The 17,655-nt window shown below is 42.2% G+C and overlaps 1 protein-coding gene across 1 annotated transcript; it reads left to right on the top strand.

The window, feature by feature from the left end:
- The first annotated feature begins 11,111 nt into the window (after positions 1 to 11,111).
- UTS2 (urotensin 2) lies at positions 11,112 to 16,963 on the top strand. The gene is made up of 4 exons (XM_081486166.1): positions 11,112 to 11,214; positions 14,017 to 14,124; positions 14,928 to 14,971; positions 16,850 to 16,963. The coding sequence occupies exons 1-4, from the start codon at positions 11,112 to 11,114 to the stop codon at positions 16,961 to 16,963; spliced, it is 369 nt and encodes a 122-aa protein (XP_081342292.1).
- Positions 16,964 to 17,655: the final 692 nt, after the last annotated feature.

The following is a 17,655-nucleotide window of genomic DNA, read 5'->3' as shown; positions in this document are numbered from 1 at the left end:
TGAGCAGAGACAAAGTGGTTTTTTTTTTTTGGCTGCAGTTGGTTTTTGTTGTGCACAGGTTTTCTCTAGTTGCAGCAAGCAGGGTTACTGTCTAGTTAAGGTTCAAGGGCTCAGTAGTTGTGGCTCATGGCCTCTAGATGGGGGGGTCTCAGTGACTGTGGCCCACGGGCTTAGTTGCCCGGTGGCATGTGGAATCCTCCCATGGACTAGAGATTGAACCATGTTCCCTGCATTGGCAGGCAGATTCTCAACCTCTGGACCACTAGAGAAAGCCAAATTTTTTTAATACTATCTATTTAATCAGGCATAGGAATTGTTTTCTTTCTTCTGTTTCAAAAGAAAATGCTCTCTCTCTTTTTTTTTAAAGAGCTGTTATTATTCTGTTTATTTTTGGCTGGGCTGGGTCTTCATTGCTGCACAGGCTTTTCTCTAGTTGTAGCGAACAGGGGCTTCTCTGGTTGCAGAGTGCGGGCTTCTCATTGTGGTGGTTTTTCTTGTTGTGGAGCACGGGCTCTAGGGCACATGGGCTCAGCAGTTGTGGTTCCCCAGCTCTAGGGCGCAGGGTCAATAGTTGTGGTGCATGGGCTTAGTTGCATGTGGGATCTTCCTGGATCAGGGATGGAACCCGTGTCCCTGGCATTGGCAGGCAAATTCTTATCCACTGAGCCACCTGGGAAGTCCTCCATTTTTTTTTTTTTAATATTTATTTGGCTATGTGGGGTCTCAGTTTTGGCATGTGGAATCTTAGTTCGCTAACCAAGGATCAAACTCACATCCCTTGCTTTACAAGGCGGGTACTTAACAACTGGACCACCAGGGAAGTCCCAGAGACTCAACCTTGATGAATGAGTTGGCCATGTAGATATCTGGGGTGAGCATTCCAGGCAGAGGGAGCAGCCAGTGCCATGTCCCTGAGGTAGAAGCCTGCCTGGAGGACGGTGAGCAAGGCAGAGGACCATAGGAAAGGAGGGATGGCCCACTGAGCCACTGTAAAGACTTTTCTCAGAATAGAGAGTTTTTTGTGTTTTTTTTAATAATAATAAACCAGTATTTGGGTGAGTGGTACCCAGGGGAAGCCTGAAGTCCAGAACTGGCTGCTTACCACCAAGAAGAACTGAACAACTCTTCTTGCTGTCAAAACTCTCCACACTCACACACCTGCTGGGAGCTGTGCACAGTCATGCCCCTGGGGCCTCCTGATTCTATCCCGTTCCCCAGGAAGGGGGCTTTGTGTGGCCAGTAGAGGTGGGATGGAGCAGTGACCAGGCACCAGGTGCCCTGCTTTGCAGCCTAGGTCACCACGTGAAGACACCATGTGAGGTCGTAGTCACCAAGAAGACCACCTGTGACACCGCCCTTCTCTAACCACTTGTCTCCTGACCCTGGGACCTTATCAGCTGCTGTTCCTGTTTCTCTGCCCAACCCCCCCCCACACACACACACACAGCAAGATTTCTTCAAAGAGCTCCTCATTCGTGGTCTCTGTTTCTTTCCCCTCATTCTCACTTGAACCCACTCCTATTGTCATTTCAACCCTCTAAGCCACCAAAACTGCTCCAGTCAAAATTGTTAGACCTTCTGTGTTGCTCCCTGGATCCCCTAGACTTTCCTCATCTGTGGTCTTTAATGTGGTCGATCCCTCCCTTCTTCTAGAAATGCTGACTTCATCAGGCCTCTTCCTTGATCTCTTCTCCCTCGCTCCTCCTGTGGACCCTCTGCTAGCTCCTCCAGTCTCCCTGTGGGGCTCCTGACCCCGCACCCTCCTCTCTTTTCTTCACCTTCACTTCCTTGGTGATTCATGCACCTGATGCCTTTAGATACCATCTGATGACCCCCATATTTTACCTGCAGCCCAGGTCTTCCTCCTGGACCCCATGTACATCCAGACACCCTACTGTCCTCTTCTCTGAGACTATAAGAAGTACCCTCAAATTAACATATCCAAATCACTCTGGACATCCCCTGAAGACCTGCTCCTGCATTTTAATCGCAGGTGACATCACCCTTCCAGGTTCTCAGGCCAATAACTTTGGGGTCATCCTCGACTTATCCTCTCACCTCCACTTCACCAGCAAATCTCGTTGGCTCTTCCTTCAAAATAGTTGCAGAGTCTGTTCTTTCTCACCATCCCCAGTTCCCATCTCTACTGAGTGGTCCCCACACTTTTACCCTATCCCCCTTGCAGTCTCCTCCCCACACAGTGGCCAGAGTAAGCCTTTTAAAAAGTAATTCACAGAGACTTCCCTGGTGGTACTGTGGTTAAGAATCCGCCTTGCAATGCAGGAGATGAGGGTTCAGTCCTTAGTCGGGGAACTAAGATTCCACATGTGGCCGAGCAAATAAATCTACCTGCCACGACTAGAGAATCAGAGCACCGCCTCAGAAGGTCTTGCATGATGCAACAAAGACCCTGCCTGTGTGCTGCAACTAAGATCTGATGCAGCCAAATAAATAAAGTAATTACATTGTGCCATATTTTTGCTCCAAATGAGTTTCCTGTTCTACTCACTTTAAGGGGGGCTTCCCTGGTGGCTCAGATGGTAAAAATGCAGGAGCCTGCAATGCAGGAGACCCAGATCTGATCCCTGAGTTGGGAAGATCCCCAGAGAAGGGAATGGCTACCGAGTGGTAGTATTCTTTCCTGGAGAATCCCATGGACAGAGCAGCCTGGCAGGCTACAGTCCATGGGGTCACAAGCAGTAGGACACAACTAAAGACTAAACACTTTCACTCACTTTAAAACAGCAAATTTTTAAGAGCCTAGATCTGTCCTTCTACCATCTTTCTGTCCTCAACTTCCATTTTCTCCCCCTTGACCACTCTGCTTGAGCCACACTGAATTCCTGCATGTGGCTCAAACAGGTGTAGCCCAGTCCTACCCCAGGGCCTTTGCCCTTGCTATTCCCATGGCCTGGAACATTCTTGTTCTCAGATGGCCACACGACATGTGCCTCATGCCTTCTATGCTGGCCCCCTGTACAGAGTACATCTATATATAGTCAACATCACCCTCCAAAGTGCACTTCCTTTTTCATGGCACTTGTCATCACCTGGTGTAAACTGAGGCTTTGTTTATTTTTATATCACCAGTATCTTGACCAGTACCTGGCATATCCTAGGTGCTCAATAAATATTGTTGAATGAGCAAGGGAATGACATGACTCCCTTGTTTAAAACCCTCATTGTGTCCTCATGGTTATTAAAGTGAAGTGAAGTGAAAGTCGCTCAGTCATGTCTGACTCTTTGCGACCCCATGGGTTATACAGTCCATGGAATTCTCTAGGCCAGAATACTGGAGTGGATAACCATTCCCTTCTCCAGGGGATCTTCCTAACCTAGGGATTGAACCCAGGTCTCCCGCATTGCAGTGGATTCTTTACCACCTGAGCAACAAAGGAAGACCAAGAATACTGGAGTGGGTAGCCTATCCCTTCTCCAGCAGATCTTCCCAACCCAGGAATCAAACTGGCATTTTCTGCATTGCAGGCAGATTTTTTTTTTTATCAGCTGAGCTATCAGGATTACTAAAGGATAATCCAAATTTATTGATGTGGTGATGTGATCCAGTCCTGTTGATCTCTCTGGTCTTTGCTAGCTGTGTCCAGGTTTTGCAAACATGTGAGGCACATCCTCTAGGCCCTGGTTTAGGCTGGTCTCTCACCTGTGCCTTGCTCACCTCTCCTGCAAAGCCCTCCTGATTCTCCTGGGAGGCCTTTGGTTCCCATAGTTTATTGTTGTTGTGGAATTAACAAGGGAGGCATTCAGTAACTGTTTATAAGAAATGGCTGCATGCATGCATGTGTGCTCAGCCACTCAGTTGTGCCCTACTCTTTGCGGCCCCATGGACTATAGCCTGCCCGGCTCCTCTGTACATGGGATTTTTTTTTTAACAGGCAAGAATACTGGAATGTTTTGCCATTTTCTCCTCCAGGAGATTTCCCCACCCAGGGACAGAATGTGCATCTCTTGCATCTCCTGCATTGGCAGGCAGATTCTTTACCACCATGCCACTTGGGAATATAAATTGTTGTTGCTGTTGTTCGGTCACTAAATCATGTCTGACTCTGCAACCCCATGGACTGCAGCACATCAGGCTTCCTTGTCCATCACTATCTCTTGGAGTTTGCTCAAACTCATGTCCACTGAGTCAGAGATACAAATTAAACCTACAACTAACATAGATGAGGGTAAATATAAAATTTTAATTAGTATAAAATTAATCTATCTTTGAGAATATGACACAATTTTTTAACTTTTTTCTGCTGTTTTTATTATTATTATTTGGCTGCACCTCGAGGCATATAGGATTTTAGTTCCCCAACCAGGGATTGAGCCCATGCCCCTTCATTGAAAACATTCAGTCATAACTGCTGGACCACCAGGCAAGTCCTGACCTATGACTTGCACATAAATAGAAATAAGAGTGGACCCCATGACATCTGAAACATCAGAAGGATGTCTGATTCTGAACTTCCACAAACCAACGTTGGCCTAAAAAACAGCATGATATAGCAGTATTTGAAGGGCACAAGCACATTCCTATTGGATCATCCTAAATTAGGAGTTAGTCATCGCCAAGAAATAACTGAACAGGCTTGAAACTTTGGCAAAGTCACTTCCCATCAATTTCTCCTCGTTGAGCTCTCACAACTGGGGACAATCGCTATAAATACTACATTCAAAAGTTCTGCTCACATTATAAAAAAGTAAAGATGGAGCAGAGAGGGTGAACTTAGATCAGCTTCAAAACAAGGACTAAAAGGAGGTTTGTGACTTGGTTCTTCATGGGCCCAAGTCACCCAAAACATGTCCTATTAGCTGTTTACTTCTATGTTACACAAAAGCAACATCCTTCTGGTTAATAAAGGGGATTTTCAGGTAATAGAAGGAGTCCCACTGGTGATGATCAAACCAGTCAATACTAAAGGAAATCAATCCTGAATATTCATTAGAAGGACTGATCCTGAAGCTGAAGCTCCAATACTTTGGCCACTTGATGTGAAGAGCCAACTCATTGGAAAAGCCCCTGATGCTGGGAAAGATTGAGGGCAGAAGGAGAAGAAAGTGACAAAGGATGAGATGGTTGGATGGCATCACTGACTCAATGGACATGAGTTTGAGCAAGCTCCGGGAGATAATGAAGGACAGGGAAACCTGGCAGGCTGCAGTCCATGGGGTCACAAAGAGTCAGACATGACTTGTCACCTGAACAACAACAACAGCATGGGTTATGAAAGGTGGTTGTTGTTCATATGTGTTCATGAATATGAAGACGTGATGCCTAGCACAGGAATTGTTAGGACTGAGTGACTTGCTTGGGACATTTCTGGGACAAGGTGACATTGTCATTGACAGTCTGTTGAAGGAAAGAGGCTAATTTTCTTTTAAGCTTAAGCTTGAGTAGTAACTTAATTAGGCCAGGCTGTAAAAATCATCACTAATAACTGTCAGAAGTACCCCTGAGTCACCAGAGAATGACAAACTTGGCAGACAGCCTCTTCCACAGAGAAGAGGAACAGTCTGGTGTTTCCCCCTCTCTAAACGCCCTCAAGGGGTGCCAACAAGCCCCTAGTCTCAGCTTGCATGCTTCTTATCTCTTGGAAGGAATTTACTTCATGAGTTGCTACATATACACACACATGCATGTATGCACACACACATCATACACATATACTGTATAATACATATATACTATGTAATACATATATACTTTTTACATATATATTTTACATCTATGTGAAAAATAGCATTTTAAGAAAAGAAAAAATCTTTACCCTCACACAACTGTTTTCAATTTTATATTATATATTTTTATATACATAACAGTTCTTATCCAGAGTCACCTTTTTTACATAGTGTCAATCATCTTATATTCTAATTCTTTTAACTGGGAAAGGAGTACATCAAGGCTGTATTTTGTCACCGTGCTTATTTAACCTATAGGCAGAGTGCATCATGCAAAATGCCAAGCTGGATGAAGCAGAAGCTGGAATCAAGATTGTCAGGAGAAATATCAATAACTTCAGATATACAGATGACACCACCTTTATGACAGAAGGCAAAGAAGAACTAAAGAGCCTCTTGATGAAGGTCAAAGAGGAGAGTGAAAAAGCTGGCTTAAAATGCAACATTCAAAAACTGAAGATCATGGCATCTGGTCCCATCACTTCATGGCAAGTAGATGGGGGCAACAGTGGAAACAGTGACAGACTTTATTTTCCTGGGCTCCAAAATCACTGCAGATGGTGACTGCAGCCATGAAATTAAAAGACGCTTGCTCCTTGGAAGAAAAGCTATCACAAACCTAGACTCAGAGGCTCAGTCGTGTCTGACTTTTTGTGACCCCATGAACTATACAGTCCATGGAATTCTCTAGGCCAGAATACTGGAGTGGGTAGCCTTTCCTTTCTCAAGGGGATCTTCCCAACCCAGGGGTCAAACCCAGGTCTCCCATATTGCAGGTGGATTCTTCACCAGCTGAGCCACAAGGGAAGCCCACAAACCTAGACAGTGTATTAAAAAACAGAGACATTACTTGGCTGACAAAGGTCTGTCTAGTCAAATCTTTGGTTTTTGCAGTAGTCATGTATGGATGTGAGAGCTGGACCATAGAGAAAGCTAAACACCAAAGAATTGATGCTTTTGAACTATGGTGTTAGAGAAGACTCTTGAGAGTCCCTTGGACTGCAAGGAGATTAAACCAATCAATCCTAAAGGACGTCAGTCCTGAATATTCATTAGAGGGACTGATGCTGAAGCTGTAGCTCCAATACTTTGGCCACCTGATGCAAAGAACTGACTCGCTGGAAAAGACCCCAATTGCTGGGAAAGGTTGAAGGCAGGAGGAGAAGGGGATGACAGAGGGTGAAATGGTTGGATGGCATCACCTACTCAACGGACATGAGTTTGATCAAGCTCCGGGAATTGGTGATGGACAGGGAAGCCTGGTGTGCTGCAGTCCATGGGGTAACGAAGAGTCAGGACACAACTGAGTGACTGAACAACAATATTATTGTATTGCCCAAGTCCTATAATCTTTTAGTTACTATTTTAATAATTACTAAAATCTATGTTTATAACCTCTTTCAGCTACTAACTCAGTCACTTGTGTTGGGCATTTGGGCCAGAAATGGGGGTATGTAGGTTGAGTTATGCTGTGGATATGTTTGCTTTGAAAAAGCAAACAAAAGTCCTAGCATTAGCTAGGATTTTGTTGTAGTTCTTGATTTTCTTTTTAAAGATTTTAATTAGTTGCCAAAGGGAAGTCATGGATAACCCTTAAAATCAGATTTATAACATTCAAGCTTGGCCCCTAGCAGCTGCAGTCCACCCTCCTTTAGAGAGGACACATGTTCTCCACTTTGTTACAGATACCACCACTCCCTGTAGTCATTCTCCAAGCCAGCATCACTCATCTGCATTAGCACGTCTTGATTCCTAGATGCCCTTGAGTTTGCAACCTTTGGTTTAAGCTCTTTCCCACTCTAGGTAATTGTTTGCTTCTGTTGTATTATTTCCTTAGGGTGTATCTCTGAAACAAGCTTCATGGATACAAATACATTTTACTCTTGCTATAATATACTCCATTTGGGATGTCTGTTGAGGCCACAGTCCTCTCTTTTGGGAATAACTGTCTTAGATCCTCTCCTGTAAGGGAGCTCAGCAAAAGCCCAGGTTTCCCACTGTCCCCCACCCAGGGGGATTCTGCTTCCTGCTACTGCAAAGTTCTTTCTTATTCTGGAAGCTACCCTGTTACTTCCAAATACACTTTATTTTCTTAAGCTGGATCTAAGTGGTTTCTGGTGGCCCCATTCAGCACGTCAGTTTCTTTTTAAAAATACTTTATTTTATTTATTTATTTAGTTGCACTGGGCCTTGGTAGCAGCATGTAGAATCTTTAGTTTTGGCATGCAAACTCTTAGTATAAGCATGTGGAATTTAGTTCCCTGACCAGGGATCAAACCTGGGCCCCCTGCACTGGGAGCATGCAGTCTTAGCCACTGGACCACCAGGGAAGACCCTGAAATGTGCTCATTTTAAGTGTACAGCTTGATGAGTTTACAACAGTGTATGTATCCATGTAATCGTTGCCTTGATCAAGATGTAGAACAGTGTCATAGCCCCCAGAAGTTCCCTTGTCTCCCTAAATCAATCCTCCATCTCCCACTGAACTCTTTTTTTGTTTTGTTATAAAAACTGATCTCTTGGTCAAATTCCTGTTTTTAAAATTTATTTTTAATTGGAGGACAATTGCTTTATAATGTTGTGTTGGTTTCTGCTGTACAACGGCAGAATCAACTATAAGTATACCTATTTTTTGATGCCACAGATTTGTTTTTACCTGTCCTAGAACTTCATTTAAATGGAATCATGCAATATGTACTCTTCTGGGTCTGGCTTATTTCACTCAGCATAAAGGTTTTGAGATTCATCTGCCTTGTCTTTATCAGTCGTTCCTTTGCGTTGCTGAGTGGCAGTCCACCGTGTGATGTTGTTGTTGTCTCAATCGTGGCTGACTCTGCAATCCCATAGACTGTAGCCCACCAGGCTCCTCTGCTCATGGAATTTTCTAGGCCAAAATACTGGAGGGGTTGCCATTTCCTCCTCCAGGGGATCTTCCTGACCCAGCGGTTGAACCCGAGTCTCCTGCATTGCAGGTGGATTCTTTACCCTCTGAGCCACCAGGGAAGCTTATTGTGTGATGTGGCACAGTTTATTTAACCAGGCTCCTGTTGACGGACATCTGGGTTATTCACAGGTATTAACATCTGTGAACACTCGTATACAAGTGTCTGTTGAATGTATGTTTTCATGTCACTTAGGTATACACCTTGGACAGGGATTTCTGTGTTGTGTAGTTTGTGCTCAGCCACTCAGTTATGTTGACTCTGTGCGACCCCATGGACTGCAGCCCACCAGGCTCCTCTGTCCATGGAATTCTCCAGGCAAGAATACTGGAGCGAGTTGCCATTTCCTCCTCCAGGGGATCATCCCAAGCCAGAAATTGAACCAGAGTCTCTTGAGTCTTCCTGCACTGGCAGGTGGATATTTACCACTAGTGCCACCTGGAAAGCCTTGTTGTATAGTGTAGTACAAGTTTGACTTCATAAGAAAGTCTCAAGTTGTTTTCCTGAGAGATTGTACCATTTTACATTCCAGTCCCTTATATGAGAGGCCCATGCTCTGTACCTTTGCAACACTTGGAATTATCCATCTTTTCGATTGCAGGAGTTTTGGTGGGTATGTAGTTGCATCTCACCATGATTTTAATTTGCATTTCTCTTATAACTAATGATGCTGTTTTTTTCAAGTCCTAATCAGAAGCCTGAATAGAATATCTTCGCATGTGAAGAATCTGTTTATTTTGATTATTCTTTTATTTGGGCTGCTGGCTTATTGAGTTGTGGTTGTTTATACCATCTGGGAGAAGTCTTTGGTCTGGCATAGGTTTTGTGAATATTTTCTTGCAGCTGTGGCTGGCATTTTCATTTTCTTAACAGTACCTTTCAAAGAGCAGATGTTTCTAATTTTGATGATGTCCAGTTTATCCATTTTCTCTTATATGGCTGGTGTCATGTCTAGGAAATATTTGCCTGCCTTCAGGTTGTGAAGGTGTTCATGTTTTCTTTTCTCTAGTAATTCCTTAGTTTTAACCTTATGTTCAGGTCAATATAGGGTTTTGGGCTTTTTAAAAAAATTTTATTTATTTGGCTGTGGTGTGTCTTCATTGTAGAACATGGGATCTGTGATCTTTGTTGCAACATGTGGGGTCTAGTTCCCTGACCAGGGATCAGACATGGGCCCCCTGCATTGGGAGCTCCAAGTCTTAGCTACTGGGCCCCAGGGAAGTCCCCAGTACAGAGTTTTGAGCAAAGAGTTGGTATGACATAATGTATGTGTTAATAGCATCATTGAGCTATTTTGAGATGAGACTGGTGGGCTGAATTTAGCCTTGAGGACATTAGCAAGGAGGATACTGCAATGATCCAAGCTGAGAGCAGCCAGGGAAAGTGGGGCTGCAGGAGGGCAGTGAAATACTGGGAATATAGGTGAGGTTTTCAGGCTTGTTCTTCATCTTCCTTAATGAATAATATCCAACTTTAAGGAAAGTTGTTTCCCTTCTCTGAAGACCCCTGTGCTTGTAGTTTTACATGAAGCCAAGTGTATGTATAGAACTTGCCTTGATATTGAATTTTTGCTGTGAATTTATCTTCATTTTTAAAAAGTAAATAGTTTGTTTTGATTTTAACTTCACGTATTGTCATTCTTCAGGCATTGTTGTCCAGTCACTAAGTTGTGTCAGACTCTCTGCAGCCTCATGAATTGCAGTACACCAGGCTTCCCTGTCCTTCATTATCTCCCTGAGTTTGCTCAAATTCACATCCATTGAGTCAGTGATGCCATCCAACCATCTCATCCTCTGTCACCCCCTTCTCCTCTTGCCCTCAATCTTTCCCAGCATCAGGGTCTTTTCCAATGAGGTGGCTGTTTGCATCAGGTGGCCAAAGTATTGGAGCTTCCGCTTCAGCATCAGTCCTTCCAATGAATATTTAGGGTTGATTTCCTTTAGGAAATCTTCAGGCATGGCAGCCCCAAAGAAAATATGACAGTTCATCTATTCACTCACAAAAGATTAAAAAAAGAAAATCAACACATTTCACGCAGTGCTCCACAATACTTCTGCTGGGTAGGACTCATAAATCCATGTCCCTGTCTTGGACACTTCAACTCATGTCTGATCCTTTCTTTAACTCATGATTTATTGCTCTCAATTACTCCTTTTTGCCAGATTTATAAACGTAACTGTTCTTTATTTAATACCTATTTTGTACACTAGGCAACAAGACAGTAAATTTATTGTCTATGAGTTGCTACTTTGAAAAATTACATCAATGCAAAGTGATTGCCTTTCAGCTTTCCTAGCCAATAAATTCATTTCTTTTCTTTTTTTTTGTAGGGGATGATATGAGGTCATAGGATAATATATATAATCGCTGATCACAGAATTAGAAGAAGCAAGTTGCAGGCAACTGCTCTAACACTGAGCTCTACCCCTGAGAAGGAGCAAGTTGAAAGAAGCTAAGAAGGAAGACATCTATCTCCTGCCAATCATGTATAAACTGGTCTCCTGCTGTTTGCTTTTCATAGGATGCTTAAATCCGCTCCTGTCTTTTCCTGTCCTTGACTCCAGGCAAGAGTCCCTGCAGCTCATAGGTAAGATGATTTTTTCCCCTTATGTTAGTCTTGAACGAGTCTTCAAGGGTCTTAAATGCAACGTTAAAGATGAGAATGAAAATTCTCTCTTAAAGGAGTCTTGTTAATAGTCCCAGCTATGAAAAGAATTCCGAGGATCCTTAAGGCATGTCTCAGAGTCAAGAATGGATACAGTTTTTTCCTTTCTAAAATGTAAAAGTAGAAGGGGAACATTGCTTATTTAATGTCACTTCTGTAATTCTGAGTTATTTTGATCAGTCTTTTTTTTCCTCAGTTTAGAAAATGGCACTAAATTTAAAACATCATTGCTTTTAGTCTTTATTTTAAGTGAACTGGTTGAATGCAGAACTGGTTGTTCCAATTATAGATTAAAGTATTTTGATTTTATCTTATATTATTTTAAGTTAAAAGGTAATCATCTGACATGTGTTACATGAAACAAAAATGTTTTTTAAAATATAAAAAAGTAACCAGCTGGGACTAGGGTAGACACAGATTTCCAAGTTCATTTATCTTTTCCTTTTGGTTTATGTTTCATTCAGTTCAATTCTAAGTTGAATTTTTTAAAGTGTATCAATCAAGGAGATACTTATTGTGCTTTTAGCTCTTCATTTAGTTTAAGAAATGAAAAGATTGGGGAAAAAAGAAAAGAAAAAGTTGATGCTTGGGGATTGTGTTCATAAACATTTTAACTGGATTTTAACTTGTCTTTAATTGGGGATACTTTCAGAGATTTTTTAAATAAAGGAAATAAAACTCTGGTAAGCCAGTGATTTTATAATTTCTAGTCCATAAGTTTCTCCCAAACAGCTTTCTGATAATAGCCAAGCACTAATTCGAGCACCATTAATCACTTTTCAGAGTCACTGAACTCAGAAGTGGCAGTCATCTTAATGGTTAAAATGAGCATTAACTTTATCGAATCTCTGCTATTTAAAAAAAGAACTTTGAAAAGCATAAGGTGAAATGAAGAATGAATATTCAGATATTACTGACATCCTGAAAAAATTGCATGTCATTATTATGATTTTTTTAAAACTTGAGTGAGTGTAGCATCTCCTTTCCAATTCTTAATAGGTGGCAGCTTACCTTAGCATTTTCGCCTGAATTTTTTCCTACTTACTTGTTTCTCCATAAATGATCCTTCCCTGGCGGCTGAGCAATGCAAGAGACTCTGGTTCAATCCCTGGGTTGGGAAGGTCCCCTGGAGAAAGAAATGGCAACCCGCTCCAGTATTCTTGCTTGAAAAATTCCATGGACAGAGGAGTCTGGCAGGTTGCAGAAGAGTCAGACATGACTTGGTGACTGTAAACAAACAACAACAAACAGCAAAACAAGTGATCCTTCATGACAAAAATATTGATATGTAGCCAAACTTTGTAGACTTCCATTAACATTCTTCAGAAGTACCATGAGCCTTCAATGATGGCTTGCTCTTCATTCTCCAATCAAGGTTGGAGCTGAGGGTTTGAAAGCCTTAGTGAAGCAGGCAGATTTTACAGGACTCTCTGGGGGCTCTGATCACCCTATGGCAGAAACTGGCCAAAAGAACTGTCTGGGCCCAGTCTCACTCACCAGCCCTGACACTCACCTTTCGCACACCTGACACAAACTTACCATGCATCTTCTATGCTACCAAGCTGACCAAATTACACACTGAAAATCTTGCTATCAACTTCTTCGAAGAATATTGTAAAGCTGACTTGTTTCTGATAATTGTACCTAAACCTTAGAGGCCAGACAGATAAGAGGTGATGTTGTCCTATTTGCTTTAGGTGTGTGTGAGTGAGTCACTCAGTCGTGTCCAACTGTTTGTCAACACCATGGATATTAGCCCACCAGTCTCCTCTGTCCATGGGATTCTCCAGGCAAGAATACTGGAGTGGTTGCCTTTCCCTTCTCCAGGGGTTCTTCCCGACCCAGGGATCAAACCTGGGTCTTCTGCATTGCAGGCAGATTCTTCACTGTCTGAACCACCAGGTCAGAAGAACATAAACAAGCCCATCTTTTAGAAAACCACTCCTTTACTTTTCCTCTCATTTCAATTTTGTCACCCCTATTTTTTAAAAGCAGTAGGTAAACAGAGATGAAGAAGAATCACTTTGTAAGTGGAAATGTTTTTTCACTGATCCTGTGGCTCAGCTCGATCCTCTCTCTTTTTTTTTAATTTAAAATTTTTTAATTTCTTTACTTTTTGGATCATGTGGGATCTTACTTCCCTGACCAGGCATTGAACCCACAACCTCTGCAGTGGAGTCTTAACCACTGGACCACCAGGGGAGTCCCAGCTCTACCTTCTTATTCAGGGTGGTGAGGGTCCAGCAAGGCTGTGGAGGCAGGAGGAGTCAGAACGAGACCCACGCCTCATGATTTCTTGTTCTGCTGGTTTGCAAACTGGACTGTAGCATTTCCACTTTTAACTGTAGCTGTTAAAATACTGCTAATGACAAACCATGAACTCAGTATTTGAAATCTGTCTAGTATTAGCTTCCTGTTCCTGGTGCATGCTCATGCGCAGTCACTCAGTCATGTCCCACTCTTTGCGACCCCATGGGCTGTAGCCCAAGAGCCTCCTCTGTCCATGGGATTTCCCAGGCAACAGTACTGGAGTGGGTTGCCATTTCCTCCTCCAGGGAATCTTTCCGACCAAGGAATCAAACCTGTGTCTCCTGCATTACAGGCAAATTCTTTACCACTGAGCCACCTGGGAAGCCCCTCCCTGTCTCTGGTACCTCCCTAAAAATAATGGGGAACAGAACTGAAGCAGGAGCTGTCACTAATCTCAATCATTGCTCTGTGTAGCCCCTGAAGATGTCAGATCAACTCTGGATGAGCTGGAAAGAGCGTCTCTTCTGCAGATGCTGCAAGAGATGTCAGGCGCAGAGACAGGAGAGGGTCTTAGGAATGCAGGTAAAATGACTCGTGTTTACAGGCTGTCTGATTTCTTTGCTACTGAATTTACTCTCTGAGTGATCACACACTCCCCTCCTGCATACAGTCTTCCTCTGCCATCTTCTGTCTCTTTTTTTTCAGCAACTCCTTGCAAGCATCTTTCTCTGCTTGGCCCCTCAACATATTTGTTCTCTGTATGAATTTTGGTGAGGGGTGGGGGTGGGGGCAGGGGGAGGGGAGAAGAGCATTATCTCAGTTTCAATAAGTACAATTTACAATGCTGGCTTCCCACTTAAGTGAATTAATCTATCTCTATCTCAGTGTCTTAAACCGGTGCACAGGAATGATTAAAAAAACAAAATTCCCATCTCATGGGGTTATTGAGAAGATTCGATAAGGAAATGCAAGTAAAGTGTTCAGCCCAGTCAAACACAAAATAACCCATAAAATATCAGCTTTTACTGTTTTCTCAGTGACAGCATTCCTCCTAGCACAGATACAAATGCTCAGAACATTCTGGAGTCTTTTAATAGATTTGGTTTTGTAGAAAGAAATTCATTTGTAATAAAGTATTGTTGATTAACTACTGAACTGCTAACTTACTGAGGAAAATGCAGTGCCCTTTGTGAACTCTGGAGGCTAGAAAAGAGTCAAGTGCTTGCCTATCCTCCTTCAAATAAATATCACTGTGGTGTGAAGAAAGGAAAACCAGAAACTAGACATGATTTAGTAATATTCTATTTTGTGTATTTTAAATAAGACAAGGATAAAATGGAAATAATAGATCTGATGATGAATGGTTTCAAAATACTGTTTTCCAGATCCCATTACCAACATTTTTTACACAAGAGGAAACATGAGAAAGGTAAGTAGGTCCTATATGAGAGTTAGGTGAAACAAGGTGAACATTTCTATGCCTTGACTTTAGAGGAGCCTCAATACAAACCAGTCAAGCCTTCTCAGTACAAATCTTAACACCCAGTATTATTTCAAAGGATTATTTTTTTTTTCCAAATTTTGATCCATGTAAAATGTGGATACAACAAGAACTCACCTAGTGTTCACCTCTGATAAATGATCATAACAAGTTTAAGAGAATCAAAAATAGATAAAGTCCTTGCTCTCAAGTCTGTCATCCACTTGTGCTGTGTCATTGATTACCTTCACTGGGTCCAAGGACCAGCACACACGGAAGCTTGTGAGAAATGCAGACTCACCCCACCCCTCAGCACTTACTGAATCAAAATCTGCCTCTTAACAGGATTCCCCACGTGGTTTGTATGCACAGTAAAGCTTGAAAACCACTGTCATATAATATCTAAATGGAAGAAAGACATGGTCAAAACACTGAGAGGGAATATGTATGGTAAAGGAGAATATGAAGGAGATAATTTTGGGTGCAGAAGACAGACTATGGTAGGACATGATTAATGAAAATATTAAATGGTTAGAAATGGTGCACAGTTAATGGAGGACCTTAACAGAGAAATCTGTTTTGATCATTATCAATCCCTCAAACTAAACTGTGCTCAGTCGTTCAGTCATGTCTGACTCCTTGGAACCCCACTGACTGTAGCCTGCCAGGCTCGTCTGTCTGTGGGATTTCCCAGGCAAGAATACTGGAGTGGGGTGCCATTTCCTTTTCAGGGAATCTTCTTGACCTAAGGATCAAACCTGCATCACTTGGGTTTCCTGTACTGGCAAGTGAATTTTTTTTTACCACTAGCCCCACCTAGAAAGCCCCAAGCTAAATTAGTGTTTCCTAAAGGATTTTCTGTAAGGTCCTTTGAATTCCCCTGTAGCTCTTTTGGTAAAGAATCTGCCTGCAATACAGGAGACTGGGGTTCGATTCCTGGGTCAGGAAGATCCCCTGGAGAAGAAAATGACAACCCACTTCAGTATTCTTGCCTGGAGAATCCCATGGGTAGAGGCTGGCTGCAGTCTGTCAGGTCACAAGAGTGGACACGACTTAGCAACTAAACCACCAAAGGATTTTCTGTGAATATCAGCCCCATAGAGCCAGCCTACAGGGCTGCCCTGCATTGTAGCCCCTCTTTTGTCCTGGAAATTCTTTGTGTATCAAACTTCCAGGAAATGAGATAAATGTATTTAATTTTAATCAAGAATTTCCCAAATATTTTGACCAGAAACATCTTCTTTTGGTGTAGTGCCCACTAACCTCCTTGTAAAAATATACCTTGAAAGCCCTCAATTCTGAAGATGGCATACACTGCCTGGGGGTCCCATGTAGGGTAGACCACACGGAAGGGGAGGGTGTGGGTTCTATTACATTAAAAGTTATCATTCAGATATTTATATTCTTCTGAATAGAAAGATTATGGTGAAAGCCTCTAAAATCATAAAGGTGATTAGTAGAGATGCTCATAAAATCCTAGAGTAAAAAGAAAACTAAAGGTCCATGATTAAAGTTAATTTCAAGACAAATGAAAGACCTGATTTACACAAAAGACATTAAATGTACAGAACATGTTACTGAGAGATGAAATAGAAACACGTAAATGAAGGTTTAGGAAAATTCATGGCAATCACAAGGCTAAATAGACTGGATGGACCACAGGTTGGGCACAAGGAGACCTTTCAGAGTCTACATACTGAGTGCTCACTGCAATTCTATCCCATGAAACAGCAAGAAAACTCTTTTAAAGGTCCTGTATCTGAGTAAGGTTCTTTTGTGTGTGTGTGTAGCACTCAGTTAATTGATAACCTACTTTTTTAATTTCAGGCTTTCTCTGGGAAAGATCCTAAGCTTTTCCTGAGTGACCTTTTGTCCAGAATCAGGAAACAATCTAAGAAAAGTGGATCTTCCTCTGAATGCTTCTGGAAATACTGTGTCTGAAGCAAAATGACCATCTACTAGTCACCTCCAAGACGACCATCTGAGAAAATGTAAAATAAAAATGCTTGATTTGAAAGCAATATAGATGAAAAACTAGGCAAGCTAGACCCTGTTCATTATTATTTGGAAAATAAATCCTCTATGTTTTGCAGATATTATGGGTGGTTGTTTTACTTAAAAACGTATCCTGAAAAACAAACAAACAAAAAAAGTACCCTGAAAATCAATACTTTTTCTATTTTAAAATAATTTTATTTATTTATTTTTGGCTGTTCTGGATCTTTGTTGCTGTGCAGGCTTTTCTCTAGTTGATGTGAGCGGGGGCTACTCTCTAGTTGTATTGCACAGGCTTGTCATTGTGGTGGCTTCTCTTGTTGCGGAACACAGACTCTGGGGCACACAGGCTTCAGTTGTGGCTCCCGGGCTCTAGAGCACAGGTTCAGTAGTTGTGGCGCACAGGCTTAGCTTCTCCGCGGTATGAGGAATCTTCCTGGATCAGGGACCAATCCCATGTCCCCTGCATTGGCAGGTGGATTCTTTACCACTGAGCCACCAGGGAAGCCCCTATATTTTTTTCTATCAATTTATCCTTAAAGAATTATCCAAAAGTTTAAAAGTAAATGAATAAATGAACAGAAGCAAATACTGAGAAGGGAAAGTCATAACTGTAAATTTTACTTGAAATAGTAAAA

This window comes from Giraffa tippelskirchi, chromosome 5, assembly GCF_054371585.1.
Source record: "Giraffa tippelskirchi isolate mGirTip1 chromosome 5, T2T-mGirTip1v1.2.pri, whole genome shotgun sequence".
In the NCBI taxonomy this organism is placed as follows: domain Eukaryota; kingdom Metazoa; phylum Chordata; class Mammalia; order Artiodactyla; family Giraffidae; genus Giraffa; species Giraffa tippelskirchi.
Note: the sequence above shows the minus strand (reverse complement) of the source record. Positions and strands in the feature narration are given on the sequence as shown.